At 36.0% G+C, this 20,378-nt stretch overlaps 1 protein-coding gene across 2 annotated transcripts in view; it reads left to right on the forward strand.

Annotated features, from left to right (window-relative positions):
• Window positions 1–20,378, forward strand: part of sclt1 (sodium channel and clathrin linker 1) — a 38,389-nt gene extending 18,011 nt beyond the window's left edge. For both annotated transcript variants that reach the window (XM_088630415.1, XM_088630425.1), the window contains exons 15-22: window positions 4,349–4,420; window positions 5,450–5,524; window positions 6,402–6,547; window positions 8,283–8,475; window positions 9,306–9,502; window positions 17,832–17,910; window positions 19,231–19,326; window positions 19,998–20,378. In XM_088630415.1, coding sequence (XP_088486541.1) covers window positions 4,349–4,420; window positions 5,450–5,524; window positions 6,402–6,547; window positions 8,283–8,475; window positions 9,306–9,502; window positions 17,832–17,910; window positions 19,231–19,326; window positions 19,998–20,060 — 921 coding nt within the window. In that variant the 3' untranslated portion in view covers window positions 20,061–20,378. The remainder of the gene's footprint in view (window positions 1–4,348; window positions 4,421–5,449; window positions 5,525–6,401; window positions 6,548–8,282; window positions 8,476–9,305; window positions 9,503–17,831; window positions 17,911–19,230; window positions 19,327–19,997) is intronic.

Here is a 20,378-nt window from a genome sequence, read left to right on the forward strand (position 1 = left end):
GTCATAATAATAAATAAAGACAGTCTTATTTAACAAACACACACAACATTTTACATTGCTATATCTTTATTGAACAAATGGTTTAAACAATCAAGGTCACTGATGGAAAACGTATGTGAACCTCTAGGATAATGACATCTTGAAAAGAGGGTAATTGGAGTCAGGTATTCTAATCAATTCAGGTGTGGGTTTGACCTGCACTGCTGTATAAAAAAATCACACAATTTTGGTTACCTGCTCTTCACAACAGAATTCTGTTGAAGTGCAATATGACCTGATCAAAAGAGATTTCAGAGGATGTCAGAAGAAGAGTTGTTAAGTGCTTATCTCAAAATTAGAGATTTTGTCTAAAACAGCTTTTACTGTGATATCTTGTAATGTGATACAAGTGTATTTTTTTTTTTTACAGATTATTCTACTTGGAATAAAAAATATATGATTTAGGACTGAAATTTTTCAGTTTAAGGAAACAATGTTTTATGTTTTAACAAATTCGGAAAATACTGTAAAACCCTAGTTTAATGGACTTCAGATTTTTCAGACAATATTTGCTATAGTGGAACTTTGTTATTAAAATTGGGGAAATACCAGACTGTCCCCACAGTAATGGGGAAAATACACACATAATAAAACAAGATAAAAGATATGCCTGAATTTTACATTTATGTAGTATTAATGGTGTCCTACAGGAATAGGTCAGTTGCTTGCAATGGGTGTTGTTTTTGTTTTGTGTGGTTTACAGAATTGTATATACAGTATACAGTATTAGTATGTTTACGATGTGAAATAAAGAACTTGTATATTTATGATAAAATGGCAAAGGAACAATCTTCATTAACCCTGTCAAAAGAACCAGAAAGCATATATACGTTGTGTACATATTTATTATATATATATTTCTAATATGATATTGTGTGTTTGGTCTGAAAAAAACTATGATTAAACGGACATTTGAACTTGAACTTTATTGCCATGTGTAACCGGTACTGGTACAATGGAATTCTTGGCAATAACGAACAGCCATTCTCCCATTAGTCCATTAAATGGAGGGTTTATTTATCTTGAAAAAAGAAGGAGGAGCATTTTCTAATTAATATTATATGTATTACAATATAAATGGTACATTAAGCAGTCATTGGAAAACCTAAAAAAAAATCTGCCTAGGTAGATGAAACTCCTGGTGTTAATTACAGATCAGAATTATGGTGAAATTGCAATTGCAGTGCTGTTTTGTACTTTTTCGTGGTAATGACATTTCCAAATACATCAAACAACTAGAGGCAATCATGCTTATGTACACAGCATATTCTAAATAATATAGTCAAAGTCACAGGTAGGAATACACTATGAAACTGGATACATTTTGTTTGTTTAAACAAACTGGGCCATAAGCAGTTAATCAGAAGTCTGTGGCGTACATGAAGAACATGATTTTCTCAAACCTACTGCCTAAAAGAATATCTCACAGATGTGCAAAACTGTACACCAAATTAAAAGCAAGCTTGTCTTTAAATACAAGTAGCTTAAAGTCTCTTTATATCCTTTTTCAAGAAACCATTTCCATATTTGGAAGAAGTGTTTCACCCAATATTGAGTTAAAATACCTTAATTTTAAAAAATGATGTGAAAAACCTGGAACTCTTTTTATTTTATTTTTTTTTATCTGCTACCCAGTATATTTCATTGAAGTGATTAAATTATAGTAATATTTTGCATTACCGCTCACCTTTAGGTATTTATTGATTTGTTGAAAATTGCTGTTCCTCATGGTAAGAAATGTCAAGGACCACTACATTTCAAATACGTGTTTTTACTTTGTCTTGGTTTTGAAACCAAACCTTGGTCTTTGAAAGAACGCTGTATCATGTAACATGAGTGTGTGTACCAGTCTAATAAGCCATAAGCACATTATTGGGAGAAATAAATGAGTCCCTCGACTGTGCTTGTTAGGTTATTGAGCTGCGACAGTTATTCTACGAATGTAGTGGCTCTGTTCAGTCTCGGGGAGAAGATTACACTTGAGAGGCACGTGCAGCATGTTTCCGATTGCTGTCTTACTCACTGGGGTGGGGCTAGGTTTTCTTCAATCAGTGAGGGAAGAGAGAATTGGCCCCCTGGTGAAAAAGCTGTTTGAAATATCACACCATGCTCTTAAAAGCTTTCATGAACAGTGCCTGCGGATGAATTCATTATTTAATTTGCTGTTAATGTTGTCAAACCAGATGACAAGAACCTAAAGGGACAAAAGCAGTGTTAGAAGAGGCAAAAATAAAATGTGTGAAACAATTACAGACTACTACTATTAAATTAAATACTATTACACTTATATTAAGAACATTTTTTTAATATTAATGCTTTTAGAAGTGCAATACTGTTACACTGTATTGTTCTTTTATCAATTAAATTGATTGTTCCTGGATTTGAATAGTATAGTACAGCAGAGGCAGTATTGGAAATAATTATGGAAACACCCTGGTATTAAGCCCAGTGTTCAAGGGAATCCTCAATTCCTCAAGCTTTGTCACACTAAACTTAATCACTCTAGACAGGAAATTAAAATAATAAAATGTCTTTGACACATGGTGATACTACATTATTAATTGCATTGAAGCTTAATAAGAGAAGGAGAAAGTGTCTGAACAAGAGTAGTGTAAACATGGAACAGGATCGAGAGAAGCAAAGATCAGCCTCAAATGTTTTTAATTATGTATAAGAAATTGATTTTTTATTTCAATTTTTAATTAATTTGTAATTATTGGATTTTTTAAAGGTCACGGCTTATAGTCGTTGTTTAACTGTAAAACATTAACTGCTGATACACATTGTACTGGTTGATTGATAATATGCGGAGCGGTGGCTCTGTGGCTAAGGATCTGCGCCTGTGGCTGGAAGGTTGCCGGTTCAAATCCCGCAGCAGAGGAATCCTACTCCGTTGGGCCCCTGAGCAAGGCCCTTAACCCCAACTGCTCCAGGGGTGCTGTACAATGGCAGACCCTGCGTTCTGACCCCGGGTTCTCTCCCTGTCTGTGTGTCTCATGGAGAGCAAGCTGGGGTATGCGAAAAGACCAATTCCTAATGCAAGAAATTGTAAAGGGTTAATAAAGTGATGTTATAATCACGTGATTGATTTGGATATTCAAAGATTCTTTCCACATTTGCCATTTGTCTCTCACAAGTCTCAGGGACCTGTTCCTTCACAGCCAAACATTTTACCTTATTTCTGAAAAACATTCACCATGCAGATACATTCTTTCTGGGAATGTCTCCTCACATATTCCTGGCTTAAGCATTTGAAAATGATAGCATGAGGCAAGGGTGATTTACTGGCATTGTGTATCTTTGTATATCAAGTTTCTCTCAGAGGCGATTGACTCACTATGTGTGAGTTCTAGCCCTACTTTAGGTTTTAGCAACTAATGTTTGCAAGACCCTGAGAGTGTGGATAAGAGAAGAGGTTAAGATGGAATCTGACCATCATACAGTTTACCTGAGGTTTATTACAAGAGACACTGATATACAGTACATCCTTAATTAAACTTACAAGCTCTGCAAAGTCACTTGCACTTGGGTTATCTCTGAGTTGCTCTATTGCTATAATTCTTGGTTTGTGTCTAAATTGAAATGTAACAGCACACACCATACCTGTGCATAAGAAATCACACTAAATAATACAAATAAACTGTAAACCTGTGAGCTGAGCTCATGAAATCCATTATTAGTTCATTATTTCTTCTTTCAAATATGATGGAAAAAAGCAGCAAAATTGGTATGTCATTCTAGCTAATTCCAATGTAGCCAGTGAGTATTAATCTTGCCAGAATGTTTTACATGAAGTAAGAACAAAAATCAGTTGTGCTAGTAAGAGGTGTGTTTTAAAAAAAAAAGTTAAGGAAAAATGTCCTCAGTGAAAGGTCATGCCATCCATTTGTGAATCTTCAGAGTGTAACCTTAGCACAGATGAATCACTGCAGCTGGAGGCTGCATGCACAGTGTATGGAGAGCACACAGTGATTCAGGTATGATTCAGCATTGGATAAGTACTTCAAAAATAACTACTGACTGGGACTCTTTCTTATGGCAAAGGTTAGGTGTTAGAGGAAATTGAATTGGGAATGCATTGTATGAGTATCTTGCATGTGATGTGTGCAGTAAGGATTTGTGAACATGTAGTATTGAATTGCTTATGTCAACACCATAGGTGTACTACTGTACTGAACAAACTTAATTCATTATGATTTGGTAAAATATTTAAATGTTTTTCATGATCAGTTAATGACATTGAAGTATTTCCTTTTTTACCCAGCATTATCATCAAAAAATGTTTTCTCTTTTTTTCTTTTAAATTCAGGTTGAAAATGTCAGAAAGCAATGTAATGTGCAGATATACAGACTAGCTGAGGAACTCTCTGCTCTTCAGCTGGTATGTAAACTGTTGGAATTAAGTATTAAACTATGAAGTTTCTTTTAGTGTGTTAAATATGGTATATCTGGTGTGTTAGAGAATCTAGTAGTCCAATTTCATTCAGTTAACTCCACGTTTTATTGCCAACCACATCAAAACACAACAGCTGACACCATGATGAGAATTTTCAATTAGTGTGAATGAACATAAATATAGCTTAAGTAGGTAGCTGCGTCAGCATGCGTAGCCTGCAAAGGAACAAGTAATAGATTTATTCCATGCTGAAAAGAGAAGAATGGAAACAACGTTTCGACTGTGGAGCCTTCTTTGTGTGTCATTAATCGTATATTTACTGAGCCACAGAAATGAGAAATAACAGCACTAGATGAGGTAAATGTGCCACAAAATAAAGGAACTGGCACTTATTTGTGTTATTTTGACACCCGATGAAGGCTCCATAGCCGAAAACATTGTTTCCTTTCTTCTCTTTTCAGCCTGGAATAAACCATATAACATTTTCCTAAATATAGCTTAGCTTCCTTTAAGGTGTTTTATTCTCATTGCAAATATGTTTTCATTTCATATAATTTTGTATGTAATTTGTATTTGTAAAAACTTCATCTTGCCTTTAGAATTGTGGTCAGTATTAAGGAGCCTTTAAGAGTGATTAATTCTGCCATTTGATTAATGAAAATCTGTAAACCTTTACAGCTTTAGATTGATGATTTTTTGAATAAATATTGCTCTGACATTTAGCTTTACAGAGCTACAGAAATTAGAAATGACAGCACTAGATGAGGTTAATGTACCACAAAAATAAAGGAACTGACACCCATTTTTGTTATTTTAAAGTAGGATCTGTGTTTTCATGTTCTTTGATTTTTTTTTCAAGGAACAGAAGGGATTATTAATTAAAAAAGTAACAATGAAGCAAGTGAATAATGCATTTGGTTTGGTTTTCTTTGTAAGACATAGCTGAGTAAATGTTCATTCCTAGTTTTACAGCTTATTGTGCTGGATTATTAATTACTCTGTTTTGCCAACAAGGAATGTGGTGACAGGGAGGCTCAGATACAGAGAGCAATACGAGAGAAGCGAGCTATGGAAGAGGAGCTTGAAAAGGTAAAGACTGAAGTGCTGCGCGCTGGACCAATATTTGCCAACAAGACACAAGAATCAATCCATTTTTATTTTGTTTTATGTTTTGGACTTTCTGAATCACCAAAATCACTATATCTTTTAATAATGTTTAATTTTCCAAAAATTTGATAAACTGTATTTTAATATAGTATATATAATATAGTATATTTATAGTATATTATTTATATACTGTATTTTACCCTTGTACAGTGTTAGGATATTCAGTAATTATGGCAAGTAATCAGTGTAGTTTAACAAACCGTATCAAGTTAAATTTTCCTATGCTATTTCTGTGCGCCACTACATTTATCTGCAATGGTGAGGCTACTGAATTTATAAAAAAAGAGGTGGTACATATTGTTAGCAAGAGGAAGGGGGAAACGGATTCACCAAGGAGATAAAGCAGTTCTTTTTTTAATTTCCAGTTCAGAATTTAACTGTTTTCCTTAAGGGCTGGTGCTCAGCAACAAGTTACCATAGAGTGGATGTGAGGCAGATGGGTTTGATTGTCACATCATAGAGTCAAACGACACAGAATTGTATCTTCCCTTTGTGCTACAGTCAGATTATATCATTATGTATAATACTCCAAGTCTGAAATGAATTTAAATTATTGTGAAGTAACATTAGAGGCTTACATTTATCATTCAGAACCACAGTGTATTCAGTTATAATGCCCTGCAGTTTTCATGCTATATGCTCCAAATGTTCTTTCCCCTCAGAAGTTAAAAACGGATTTGCTGTGAATTACTGATATGAAGAAGTCAAATTTATTGGAGGTTCTGCCACATAATTATAAGTATATTATAGTAGTGTAGTGAAGCCTTAAAACTTATGAAACCCCTTTGACTTGATTTAGGTGTATCGTGATGGAAGAGGCAGTGAAGCTGAGTACAGGAAGATAGATGAGCTTCATCAGAGGTGCCTAAATGCTGAGCGATCCAAAGATGACCTGCAGATATCACTGCAGGCATCCCAGACCAAAGTAAAAAAACTAGAGATGAAGTAAGTGCCAAACATATTCCCTAACACTAGAAAAGTTTCCATCGCTTTTCAGGAATGTTCTCTAGAAAGAACACAGGATAAGTCTGTTTTCTTATGACATGGTTTCTCATTAACTTGCTTTATGTTTTGCTTTAATGATTCTCAGATAGCAATTCTCTGTCCAGCCTTTGTAAAGGGAGAAGTTTTTCTTGGTACGATTTACTTTTCCACCCACAATTTCAATTCATATGTCAGTATCTCCTTCCATTTAATAGTAATTATTTTCAGGTCAAGAACATGTCCTGCCCTGAGAAATACTCATTTCAAAGAGCCCTGTGTGAAATGATTCAGCTGGAATTAAATTCAACAGTAACAGCAATCCTACAATTGCTACAAAGAAAAACACTAGAAGCGGAGCAATGAACAAGTATTGAAACCAATACCTTTAGCTGTGAAAAAAACACAAAAAAGCAGTTAATTTAATTTAATGTTTTATTGTTTGTACTATTTGTATTCAAGGTTATAAAATACAAAGTTATTAAATATTTGATTTTGCATTCTTAAAATTCTGTTTTCTCTTTTTTATATACCTTGTGTTAAAGATTACATATATATCTAGATATATCCATTAATATTGTATTTGGATTACTTTTAATTTTAGTATTGTTTAAAAAAACTGTATTCCACACACAGTGTGCCTTTTTAGGCACAATGTGTGTGGCAAGAAAGTTTCTAGCTATTACACTCACGATGTAGTTGGATTATCTGTAAATCATGAATGTTTCTTATTTAACTACCTGTTAATTATATTTCTAGGAGAATTCAGACCAACTTAAGTCCACACAGGTTTAGAGCAGAAGAAAATTTATAAATGAAAGGAGGCTATTTGGTAGATGATAAGTAATTAATCCAATGATTTTGTCTAGCCATTCTTGAAAGGAAGCCAGGGTATGGTCTTTAACAGTAAACATTTGGAAGTGTATTCCATACTCCCACAACGCTTTGTTTTTCCCTTTCTTAATTTTCAACACATTTCCACATTGTTTCCACTTGAGTCCTGATTCTTTTTTCACTGTTGATTCTGAAGAAATTCATTAAGGTCGATTTTGTCAGTGCCTTTGAGGATTTTGAATATTTGAACTGGCTCCCCTCACAGTCCTCTCCGTTCAAGCATAAAAAGGTTTGGTTATTTTATTCTGTTAGTGTAGAACATTCCTTTAAAGCTATGAATGAATTTCATTCTTCCCTGGAATGATTCCAAAGCAGCAATTGTTTTAACAAATTTTTGTGACTGAAATTGTGCACAATGTTCTAAATGAAATCTTACTAGCAAATTATGCAAATTCAATATGACATCAGTTTTAATATCAAATCCTTAACTTTCATCTGTTAAACCTATTATTGGTTGCCTTTTTATTATTCCCCAGCATTGTCCAAAAAAAAGAAAAAGATAGTTTCATGTCAATATAAACACCCACGTCTTCTTCATAAGTAGTTTCTTCAAGTGTTCCTTATCCTGTATGTATAGATTTGTATGTTTTGCTACCTGTGTGTATTACGTAACACTTAACTACATATTCATCTGCCAAGAGTTTGCAAAAGTTAGCTGCCCATGGAAATGAAGTGAAAATGAGTGTACAGTAAATCATGACTATAGGTGCGCAAAAACCACAACAAGGACTTTACTGGAACATGAAACTGGTTATATTGTATCTTTGATTAAGTGGCTTTGCCTTCCTGCCTTCCTTGTCCCCAGCTATGAGGAGGAGCTGTCTCGCTGCCGGGAGACCGTACAGAAGCTGCAGGGGGCGCTGGCCGTGGCCCGGGAGGACTGCGACAGTGTCAGCGAGGAGAGGCTGCAGCTGCAGCAGGAGAACCAGCAGCTCCGCAAGGAAATGGAGGACCTCAGGAAATCCAGCCTTAAAGCCCAGAGGATGGCAAAGCAACAGGTGCAAGGCTCTTCAGACCTCAGGGTTTTCAATAGGTGTTGGCTGGGGACTCACTTTTCAATTTCACATTTCTACGAGGAACCCAGAGGAATAAATGTTTAGTACACGTTCTGTAGAACAAGCAGGTTTATGGTTTGAGTAAATCAGAGGCACTCTCACAGTATATATTTGCAGCAATTGACATTACTTCTCTAATAATAATAGTATTTTCAGAACCTTCTTTAGTCTGAAGTTTCAAAACCTGTCTCAGGACCACATTATTTATGTCTGCTCTTCCGAAAATTTGCCATACAGATTTAGCCCTTCTTATCAGGGTTTGAGGGTTCGGCATTTGCTATTTTTGCTCATTATTTGAGGTTTTGAATTTATCAGCAAATGCCTGCATTTGAATGACACTTTCTCCTTTTTTATTTAGTAGGCATTAATACAAGATTAAAAGATCAAGATCCCCATGGCTCAGATGTACCATAGTCATATCCCCATGCAGCTTTGTTGACAAAAGATTCCTACTGAGTTTTACAACATGTCAAGTGGGGTTTTTTTGGTAATGAGAGCCCATTGTTTTATTTGCGGGTTAGCCAAATTGAGATGCACAGTAACACAGCTGTACAGAATACAAAATATGGGGTTAAATCTTTGATTTGATCATTTATTCCCAAACATGTACTTTGGTTGCGGTACATGTACAATGTCCATTTATGGCTTCTCGGCTTGCAAGGGAGTCACTTTGAATAGTGATTAAAATATAAAGAGATGTGCCGATAGGGGAACTTGTCAGATATGATCAGTTCTTGACAATGAAAGATTGAGTGTTAAAGTTGGTTCCCCAGGTCTCTACAATGGAGCACGAGTTCTCCCTAAAGGAACATGGGCTGGAAGCCCGAGTGAGGGAGCTGGAGGAAAGCAGCAGGGCTTCCAATAACGAGCTGAGTCGGCTGCTGATGGCCCAGCAGAAGACAACCAAGCGCTGGAAGGAAGAGTCTCGCAAGCTGGCCGAAGCCTTTGAGCTGAAGATGAGCAGCCTGAAGTAAGTACGTGTATACTTAATCACAAAATGGGAGATTGAAAACTGTCGTTGCTTTCCAATTTTGTAAGACATCCAACGCAGAGATTTGTGGAAAACAGTCGTCATATTGATTGTATTGTACTGATGTTGGTAGCTTTCAGGTGATGTTCATAACACCTTGTTCATTTATGTATTTCCCCTGTGTCGAGTATAATAAGGTTTTGTAGTTCAGAGTTTGGGATGAAGGGCTGAATTTGGAGTGGCTACTTACCATTTATGTTATATTTGATCTTGTTTTGCTGTGTCTTGCCTAATGTCAGCAGGTGAATGGAATGCAGTGAATACTGTATATAACCCATGCTCTGTGTAGGTACTACAAGATTAAAATGCTTTGGGCCATGCTTCTAAAGTGCAAAAATAAATGAAGAAAAACATTTAATTAGCAGTGTCACACTAATAGGTTAAACTTTTTTATTTAATATAGTTTCAGCAAAACTGCAAATGGCTTAGTTTTCTCAAATTTGGACTGAGGCCACATCTTTGTAATTAATATTTGCACTTGAGGAATTAAGTCTAGTGAGTAATATTGCTCTGAGAAGGTTTTAAGATGTTACTTAACTAGGTCATTTTATAAAATGAATCAGATGTGTCCATTCATTTTCATTTTAAGCTAAATTAAAAGTGAATTAAAATGTGACATTTACCTTTTTATGATTTCAAAAAAAGGCTATAAAATGTTTAAATGTCCTTGTTCTAGACTACTGAGCAAAAATTACTTTGCTGAATGACAGGGAAGAATTAATCTTTTTTCAGTTTTGGCTTCTAAACTTTAGCTTTATTAAAACAAGTGAATGAAAATACTTGAACATATACATGGAAAGAAAATGACAAAAAATAAATTTAAAAGGTTTTGAAAGAATGTTTGATTTCTATAAGAACACAAGAAGGGTTAGAAACAAGAAGGGAAAATTTCACCCAACAATCTGGTTCCCACATTATCTGGTTTGAAACCAGTACTTTGTTTGGGAAAAACTCACCAAAAGATCAATTAATTAAAATTAATATTTTCCCATTTCATAGCGACTGGCATAGATTTTATTAATGAGACGACAAGAAATTTTGCATAGTTAAAATTCTGATTTTCTTTTATGCTTATTTATTGGATCAAATAATTCAAAATACCTCACTCGCATTTTTACTTGAGTAACCAGAAATCAAAGAGTGTTTCAGCCTGTGGAGTATGTTGCAGGTCCAATAGTTCATTGAGCCAAGGATTTCATTCAAGAAGTCAGTGTTTGAGCTTCAACAACAAAGATTGTTGTATCCATATGCCCACAACTATTTTTTTTAATACAATTAATTTTAATACAAGTGCCTTTTTTCATCATTTTAAATGCACATTTATAGTTTTTACAGTAAGTTCCATGCTTTGTGTTTCGCCGGTGATTCCATAGGACTAACATTATCAGTGTTCTCGAAGACTTTGAATACTTGAATTAGGTCCCCTCGTAGTCCTTTGTGTTCAAGACTGCAGAGATTCAGTCCTTTGATGACATTCCTTTAAATCCAGAAGTGTATCTGTTTGCTCTTCTTTGTACTGATTCCAGAGCAGAAATATTTGTTTTGTAATAGTTCAAGTAGGGAGCTGCGTCAGCATGCGTAGGCTGCAAGGGAACAAGTAAAGGTTTATTCCATGCTGAAAAGAGAAGAAAGAAAACACAAAGTTTCGGCCGCGGAGCCTTCTTCTTGACACCCGAAGAAGGCTCCACATCCAAAACATTGTGTTTCCTTTCTTCTCTTTTCAGCATGGAATAAACCTTTACTCGTTCCTTTGTTTTGTAATGTCGTGCAAATTAATTAATTATAAAAATTGCACAACAAATAAGGTTTGTTCATTTGTTTGTTTGAACTTGTAGCATGCCAAAAGTTGAACTGCTTGTTGGTTAGGGGGATGGGGGACCTAGCCTACACCTCCTCCTACTCCCCATGTATGTTATTGTTGTGAGCTGAGATTTAAAGCCACAGCTGGTGATTTCAGGTTGGGTGGGTAGGTACCACAAAATCAATTTTAATAGAAACACAAAGTATAATTACTAACAAAAGAAGTAAAGAGAGATGGATAACTGATAAAAGCTTTCCAGACAGGTGGTTGAAGCCAAAACTTCTGGCCTCCTTCAACAAGTGGTAGGATGAAATTGGTGATAACATTTATAATTTTTTTTAATGTAATCTTTCATTACACTTGATAGTTTAATTGAGAACAAATTCTTATTGTGCAATGGTGGCCTGGTGATTAGCTGTTTATGTGACAGGGCATTTTGCTGGAGTCATCTGAGCAGCATACCCCACATAATTATATACCACAGCCTCCCAGTCTGTAGTCCAGAGCCTAAACAATACTTCTTTACTGCTGTCCTAAGGCAACTAATATACCAAATGAGCAAGATGGGACAAATTGTCGCCTCTCATTTGTAGGCTTATGTAAGAAATTCTCTGTGGTATAACTCCAGAAACCCTGGGTCATTAAGACAGAATTGACTTTAAATTTGGCCTTAAACTAAGAGCATTAGTCATGTAGAGCACCTTTTCTGCGATGAATATTGGTGCTTTATATTGCCTTGCACAGCACACCGTAAAACTGATCGCCTATTTACTATTCCTATCATCAGTCATATCGAGTAAACAATGAGCAGTGTTACTGATTGATCTGAAGATGCATTGTGCGTTGGCATGATTTTCTTTGTTAATAACTCCCAAAAGAATTAACAACTTGTAAAGCATCCATCCATTATCAGGAAGCTGCTTATTCCTCGCATGGGGTGAGGCACCCCAGGGACTATCCCAAAAATATAGAGTACAAGGTGGGATTTAACTCCCAAAGAGAAGTCCATCACAGTTGAAGTGCACACTTGCACATATCCAACCAACCACATAAATACACTGAAAATAGAGACACTACTGAACAGAACTAGCTACCATGGCACCTAAAACATGCTTACATATAAAAAATAATATACTGAGCATCAAAAGCCGATTTAATTTCTAAAAGCATACATATGTAGTGATAAAAATACATTGGAGTGAGTTGACAGAGCACAGGTGATGAGGTAATTTAACCTGTTGAATGTCAAGCTTTGTGAAAATCGGCAAAGAAAAACTCAAAAAAGCACCTAAACCCCCCTGCTAAAGAACAATGCTTTTGTGCTAGCGGTATGCTAGAGCAACTGCAGGTGGACTTGCCAGCATTAAAGCCCAGTCCTGTACAGTGCAAAATCCAGGCCTTGTGTAGACCACTCTGATGGACGTGAGCGAGAGTGATGCCAACGCATATACTAATTGTGTATAAGAGACCAGTCCATGGGGAGGTCCACATGTGAAGGTCTGGACAAAGGTATCTAGTAGGTCCTCACGCAGCTCATGTAACAACAGCTCGCTTTTAAGACGAAAATGTGACAGTAAAGCATTGGATGTGAGCTCACCAGAAAATGGGCCTCGCGGAACATTTGTAGGATTCTGAAAAGAAGGATATCCCTTAATGCTCAGGGACTAGCGAGTGGGCACATGCTTTTCAAGAAGAATGGGAACAAATCCCGTAGGACAGCCTGGAGCAACCCATGGGTCACAAAAGTATATTTTTTACCGGTTTCAACGATGGCCAAACACACTACTAGATTGGGATTGTTGGTTGTTAATCAATATCATGAATTTACATATGTAATGTCCGTTACAGAAAGTGTCAACATGCCTGCTATGAAAAAAGGTTATTTTCCTTATAACTCTGTGAGTTTATCGTTTTTAGACAGAAATTTCTTTTGATGCTGAGTATATCAAAGATGGGGACTGTGGTTAGCAGTTTAGATGCATAAGACAGAATAAATTCTCATTGACTGTTTTATTTTCCATTTTAGAATAAGAAATCAAACTGAGTGGTACAAGTGTAAAATTCAAATGTAACAAAGATCTAGAAAACAAAGACTTGTTTTAATTTACAAAATTTGCAAATTGTGCATGCTATAAACATCTTATGAGTATTGAAGGGCTCACGCCTGTTATAAAAAAGTAATAAAATATAAGCACCTTATCTCGAGGAACTAATCATCTGACAGCGGCCTGCCTTTGCTCTTCCAACCTTGGTGGTCGTTCAGAATGCTAACAATGCAGTGAGTATGCTACATGAATACTTTATTAGAGGATTTGGATTGTACACTAGACTTCAAGGATTCAGAGGATTCAATGAATACATCCCCCAAATATATAAAAAAAACTTTATCCTGGACACTTTTACAGTTGATAATCTTTCTATAAGCATGTATCACTTAAGAAAATCTTGGTCTTTTACTTTCTGGTAAGTTTATTCCTTTTGATTGTGTAGATTGTGTTGTTTTTTTTATTGCATCGAATACATCAGTACTTACTGTATGTTTCTCAGGTAAATGAATCGAGGATACAGTGAAACAGCATTGAGTTCAGTCAGACACAGTTTCTCCCAGCATTATCTCCTCTGTAGATCAGAGACACATAAAGGTGCATTTTTTCTCATTACAGATGCCTGCAGTTCAGCATTCCATAAAGGATTGTTCTTGGTGTTTAATGCTGTTAATGTAGTCTTGCTGTGATGTTAAGTATGTCAAACTGAGTTTTGTTTATATGTTGCTGTCAAAATATTCAGTCTGTTCCCTTACTCTCTCACTAATGTAAACTTTGTTGGGTGTCATCAAACTTCTCAGGAAACATGAATGTGTTCTCGGGAAATATTTTTGGCATTAAAATGGTTGATCATTAAGCTAATACAGTTAATGAACACTTTTTAGGAGTTTCATATAATAAAGATTATTCTTCCTGGTGATTCTGTCATTCTGAGTAGGAATGTGGATAGTCATATTTGTTTATGAGCAATGCTTTTGTTTTTCAAAAATGGTTTAGATCAGTGTCTTGAGGATTGATCATCTACATTTGGTGGATGCGGGCTCTAGGTGCGCTGTGTAAGAATTGACTTCTCACTAGTACCTATAATTGTACTGCAATAAATTATTCATTATCTGAAGCATTCTGCTGTGTCAGGTCAGTGGGTTAGAGTGTAAATCTGCAAACTCAGTGTGATACCTGTTCATCCTGCATTAATTAATGAGTGATAAAGCAAACCATGTTCCTATAATGGGTTTTCCGCTTTCCTTAGGATATCCAATTTGCTCATTTCCCCCTGCTGTCAACTACCATGTGACTCACAAGATCTAAAGAACCAGAAGGTTTCCTAATATAAACCACTTCCCCCAGTCCCTCCCAGTTTTTCAGAGGAAAAAAATCAGACAAAAGAAATTGATTTAAAGAAATACTTTACAGTCATTTGAAACCCATTTCATTGTAGAAGAGTGAGAGAGTTGGGGTATAAGAGTATACCAGTCACTGTTTGGTTTTGTTGACTGGTATATTCGTTTTTTGCCTTTTACTTTTTTTTGTACAAAATGACTGGGTAATTGGTTTGTCCTTTCTGCTGCAGTCCTCATGTGAGTGTGGGAAGGATGAAGCTTGTCGAAGGCTGCTCTAACAAATGGGAACAATCAGGGAAATTTGATTTTTAACAGTGCATAAAGAGCATGCCCACAGCTGAGTCTGCGCCTGTTATAGGAGGGGGGCAGCTCTTACATACATCCATGCAAGTTCACGGACTCCCAGGTGAAGCCACAGGGGATGTCAATTGCAAGGCAAGCTGAAACTACCAAACCACAGCAGCTCATGCCGAGAGTTTTTTGGGAAAGTGGAAGAGTTTTTTTTTTTTCGTCAGAAGGGTGTGAGCTGTGAAGTAATTCAACCCATGGACTGTGCTATACAGGAGTCCAGTTTTGTCTTCATGGCTGGGGTTGGTTAATTCAGTGTTGCAATTCTGGGTCATTTGACCTTCAGTTTTTATCACACACAAATGCAGAATTTGAGTATGTCAACTGAAGGAGACTCAAGCCTTCATCATCAGGACTGAGGAGCATTAAGACACGGACATAGACTTGCTTAGTTAACCAAAATGACGCTCTTGAGGTTTTTGATGTGTATATACAGTACTGTAGAATGAGTATGTGAAGTTATTTTCAGTGTTTTTGTGGTCATAACTTCCAAAAAGAATGACGAACAACTCCCTGGAAAAACACTTCTGAAGGCTGACTTTTCGGGGGAGCCATCTGGGTGATTTAGACATAGATTAACTCATGACATCAATAGGCAATAAATTGACATAGACATGTCCAGATTTTTGTCAGGTACACCCTGCTTCTACCATTTTGTAATTCCACCATCATGTACTTTATAAGGTTTGAAATTTGTGATTCACAGGTGTGCTGATGTTTTCCCTTAATCTGGGCCTCACCCTGAAAATCAGCCTGCTCAAGCATTAGCTACACCTATTTGCAGTCTAACACTATGTTGTGTTGTGTTAGTGTAAATGTTTGTCTGGTATGATCAGCACTTCAGAAAAAGTAATCTTTTTTCTTTGCTGAAAGTGTTTCAGAGCATTGGTTATATCCAAAACAAGGGGAAAAAAATCTTAATTACTTGATAAAAACAGTCTGAATCATTATTAAGCTATTAAAAGGACAAAACTTCTTTTGTATAGCACCATTACAGCATTGTGGTGTTCAAACAGAACAGAGCCACATTGTACTGTATTTCAGATTAATTAAGTGCCCAGTGCTTAGCGACACTGAGTGCAAAGAGCATTTCTTTACTGTGGTTCATGGTTTGTAAACCTGTACTACTGCCAATTGTATTGAGCTCTGGTTCTGGCTTTCAGAGAATGTGGGCTGAAGGTTCCAAGGGGATGTTTTCAGATGATACATGTATCAGGCATGTCCGTTTAAATGTCAACAGCCATCTTTTTAGTGGCTGCAATAGATAGAATCCTCCAGACTGAAGCAGACATATCTTTCAACTGAAGATCCGGTAGATCGTTCCTGTAAGGCCTTGCTGCTTACTGGGAGATTTCCTTGTTTTCTTGTTTTGAATCTCGCAATCTTTGCTACATACTGTACCTCCATGTAGATCTACTTCCATAAATTAGCAATCGGAGATGAATGAGAGAAGTAAGTGTATTACAAAACAGACATTTAAAACACAGATGCTCTTTGAACTTTTTAACAATACTTGGGAATTCATAAATGAGAGAGAGCTCTGGATCTTAGATCAGCTTTGGTACTAGTACACAAATCAAATTGTCTTGTGATAGTACAGAGTCACTTCATTGGACCAAGCACTGGTTTAGCTTTCATCTTTATGACAGTTTGCTTCATTAGTTTTTTGCAGTTGCATTACAGCCATTAACTATTTATCATTAGGATATAACAGTTTTTGGTTTCAGAAAAGTGTGGACTATTGCTTCTGTATCATGTTCAGTATCCACTTCACTGTCCAAAAATAAATAATTGGTATTTTTTTAACAAAAACACATTGTTTTAAAGCTTCTTATTCATAACACTTTCTCTGTTAACCCTTTTCCAACAATATCCTCACCTGCCAGATGATTATGACCTAATCTGTAAATCTTTCTTATTTCTCATAACTGATGTTATGGAAAGTACCAATACTAAGAAATATGCTATAAATATAAAAGTGCAAACATATTTTGCTGTGCTCTAGTCCATATCAAAATTTACATTTAAAACGTAATTAAAGGAGCAATTCTCAGTGATCTCTAAATCAGTTAGAAATGGAAAGCTGAAGAGCCAAGAGAATTTTGAATGTGCAAAATTACATAAACTGTTTTATTACAGTTTATGAAAGCCCATCTGTCCACAATAAGAAATACTGAGAGAAAAATCACAGTGAAGAAGTAGTAAATCATGATTGTAATGATTTATTGTAATAGTAGTTCACTGTTTATTATACATAAGCTATAGTTTCAAAAAGCTATAATACTTCTGATCGTTTCCTAGTGGAAAACAAATGACTCCAAATGCCAGTCTGCTGTCCTTCAGACCAGTGTGATAGCTTAACTCAGCAGTGACAACTCCATGAAGGTGAAGTACTGAACAAATCAATTCCTTGTCCAATGCAATTTTCTCTGAGCTCCGTTTTAGCGCAAAGCTGATCTATTAGAATTCACAATAGGACCTGAGAGGTATTCCAAAGAGTACCAATTTCAGGAAAGCATGAATGAGTTTTTTTCTTTTTCCAATCAATCAATAGCATTTAAGATAATTAGGCTATGGGCAGTCTGTGCTCTAGTCCCCACTAGTAGGAAGTATGGTGCCTCTCGTTCACATGGGACATTCTGCGATGCTAATATCTCGAGGGGTGGGGTGGGCACGTGGAAGACCCATGCCTGTTTGAAAGGGTGAACCTCTGTTTTCTGTGATCTGATTGACAGGGCGGAACAGAGTCGTCAGAAGCAACGTTCTCAGGAACTGGAAGCTCTGCTCGAAGCAGATCATGAAAAGATTGCCGAGGTAAACTGACATATCGGTTCTAGTACTGCCAAGGTTTTCTTTATCGTAACTTCTGTGCTAAAAAATAAAACTTAAATTGCTGAATGAATGTTTTCCCTTCTCCTGCCTCATTTGTAAATCGTAGCATTTTGAAAGCCGTACCTGTATGGTTTAATATTACAGTTCTCCTCCCCCAGAAAACAATAGCGATATCATGCACCTGTGACATGCTCACATCTTTAGATATTCACACAACTTATGTCTGAAACAAATGAGATCCCTTCCTAGGATTTCATTACTTTAACATTGATTCTTTTATTTGACATTTATCATATTGTTGCTGTAATTGTTTTACCCAGCTATTGTACTGCAAACACTGTTTTAGTTTTGCAACCAACTTAAGTTTTGCTTGGAACTCTTGGGTTATTTCCTGCTGGTTTGTTGTACAGTATGTATGTGTGAACTGCTGATAAATACTAACGAACAATAGCACTCAAAACATATTCCTAAGACCTTGTTTGCATGAATTATTCAAATCACACCTCAAAGACGAAGCTATAGAAAAAAGTGGTAAGGCATAGTAATAAAACCCTTAAAAGTAATAACAGTGTTTAGGTTAGTCAATGTGACAAGTAGAGAGTTATTCTTGTCTCTTATTTAAAGAAACAAATCTCTGTAACTATACACACAGGCTTTTGGAACACATGGAATGATGGATGACTGCTTATGACACTGCAGTATTTTTCAACTAGTTACTTACAGCTTTTGCTGACAGAAACCTGTTATTTATGACAATTATGGCCCATAACGTCAATTGCATGAGCAACTTTTCTGTGCCAACCTTTAGTAGAATATGTGCAAAATAATTATCAAAGTACTGCTGTATACTCCGTATTATTAATAAAAATAATATTATTAATAATCTACTGAAGTAATTTTGATAAGGTAACTAGCATACAGTACCTTGTCTAAGGTGACTTCATGTTTGTACAGTATGTAGTAGTTAATGTAGTGTATGGTAATAAAGCAAAAATTGTATAACACTCCATAATAATATTATAATTTACTCAATAAGCACAGCTAGATACAGTGGTGATGGTAAATACAAGGATGGGTTTGAGGAGCTGCATGTGCAGTAGGAAGAGGTGGATTCTGTGGAGACACCAGAAGGGTGTTAGAACTGAGTGGTCCTGATTTGCTTGAGTGAAATTGAATGTGTCGTGTGTACGTTGAAAACTAAAGGATCATGGAAATTATGTCTTGAAATATAGAATGGTCTTCCTAAATCAGTGAATTGCAGTTTTTATATCCTTTATGCAATATTTTCTTTTCTTTAACTAGTATGAAAAACAAATGGCAGAATACCAGGAAAAAAACAGTCGACTCCAAAGGCGCTTGACGCAAGCAGAACAGAGAGCCTTCACAGCTACGCAGCAGGTACCGTATACATAGAGTGACACCGCAGAGCAAAAACAAAAGTTTATTAAAACTGTAGAACCTTTATTATAACTATTGTCTTTCCCTTCTGTATGCCTGCAACCATCATGTTACTGTATCCTAGAAAATGTCTTGCAAATATATCACCTGAGGCCATATTTTAATGTCCTTCTTGAAGAGACACATCTTGTGGCCTGGATTAACCACTGGTCATCTCCAGTTTGGTTTTGTACAGGGGATTGAACTGAACACGGGCATAAAATATACAGTACTAACTCAGGATGTGAGATGCAAGTTGATTGACGAAATGCGTTTGAAGAGGAGCAGTCCGAGTTACAGGCCACGTTTTGCAAAGGAGCGAATGACCCAGTGAGGGTGGGAAAAATACAGCAGCAAATTGTGAGGTGCAAATCAGAAGTGGCTTTGTTTGTTCTGGAAATCTCCAGTCTCTGGTCACGTTTGAAGACAGGGTGATGGTAACTGTATTCCATTACTCTTTTAAAGTAACTTTCCTCAACATGCAGTATCAGTCTCTTTCTTACAGAAAATAGTATATTCTTTGAAGTTATTTTTTTTGGAAAAGGAAAAGGAGGCTACATGATGAAACGCTTGCTAAAATGTTTTTGCTCACTTCCAAGTATCTATTTTTTTATATTTTTTTGCCTTTTCAGCTCAGCAGAATAACCTCCCAGAGAAAGACAGCAGCTTCTGTGGTGGATTTGGAGACTTTGTAACTCTGCAAAGAAGTGATACAATACTGAACTGTTTTACACATTTATTAAACTATAAATGGAGGTGTATATTCAGTGTCATTCTGTGAAGATATTTACAATAGAGCATGACTATTTGAGCCAATTCAAAATAATACTAGAAAGGTTTTCATTGTTTTTTTCATTCTAAAAAGGAATTAACAATGTAGTTTTTCATAATGTAAAGATAATTTGTTAAGACCTTTTTATTGTCCTGATAATTTCATTTCTAAAGATACTCATCAGATGTGAATTGATTATGTTACTAAGAAAGCATTAAATCAAATGAAATAATAGCTGAAA

Source organism: Lepisosteus platostomus, chromosome 1, assembly GCF_059453375.1.
Source record: "Lepisosteus platostomus isolate fLepPlt1 chromosome 1, fLepPlt1.hap1, whole genome shotgun sequence".
In the NCBI taxonomy this organism is placed as follows: Eukaryota; Metazoa; Chordata; class Actinopteri; order Semionotiformes; family Lepisosteidae; genus Lepisosteus; species Lepisosteus platostomus.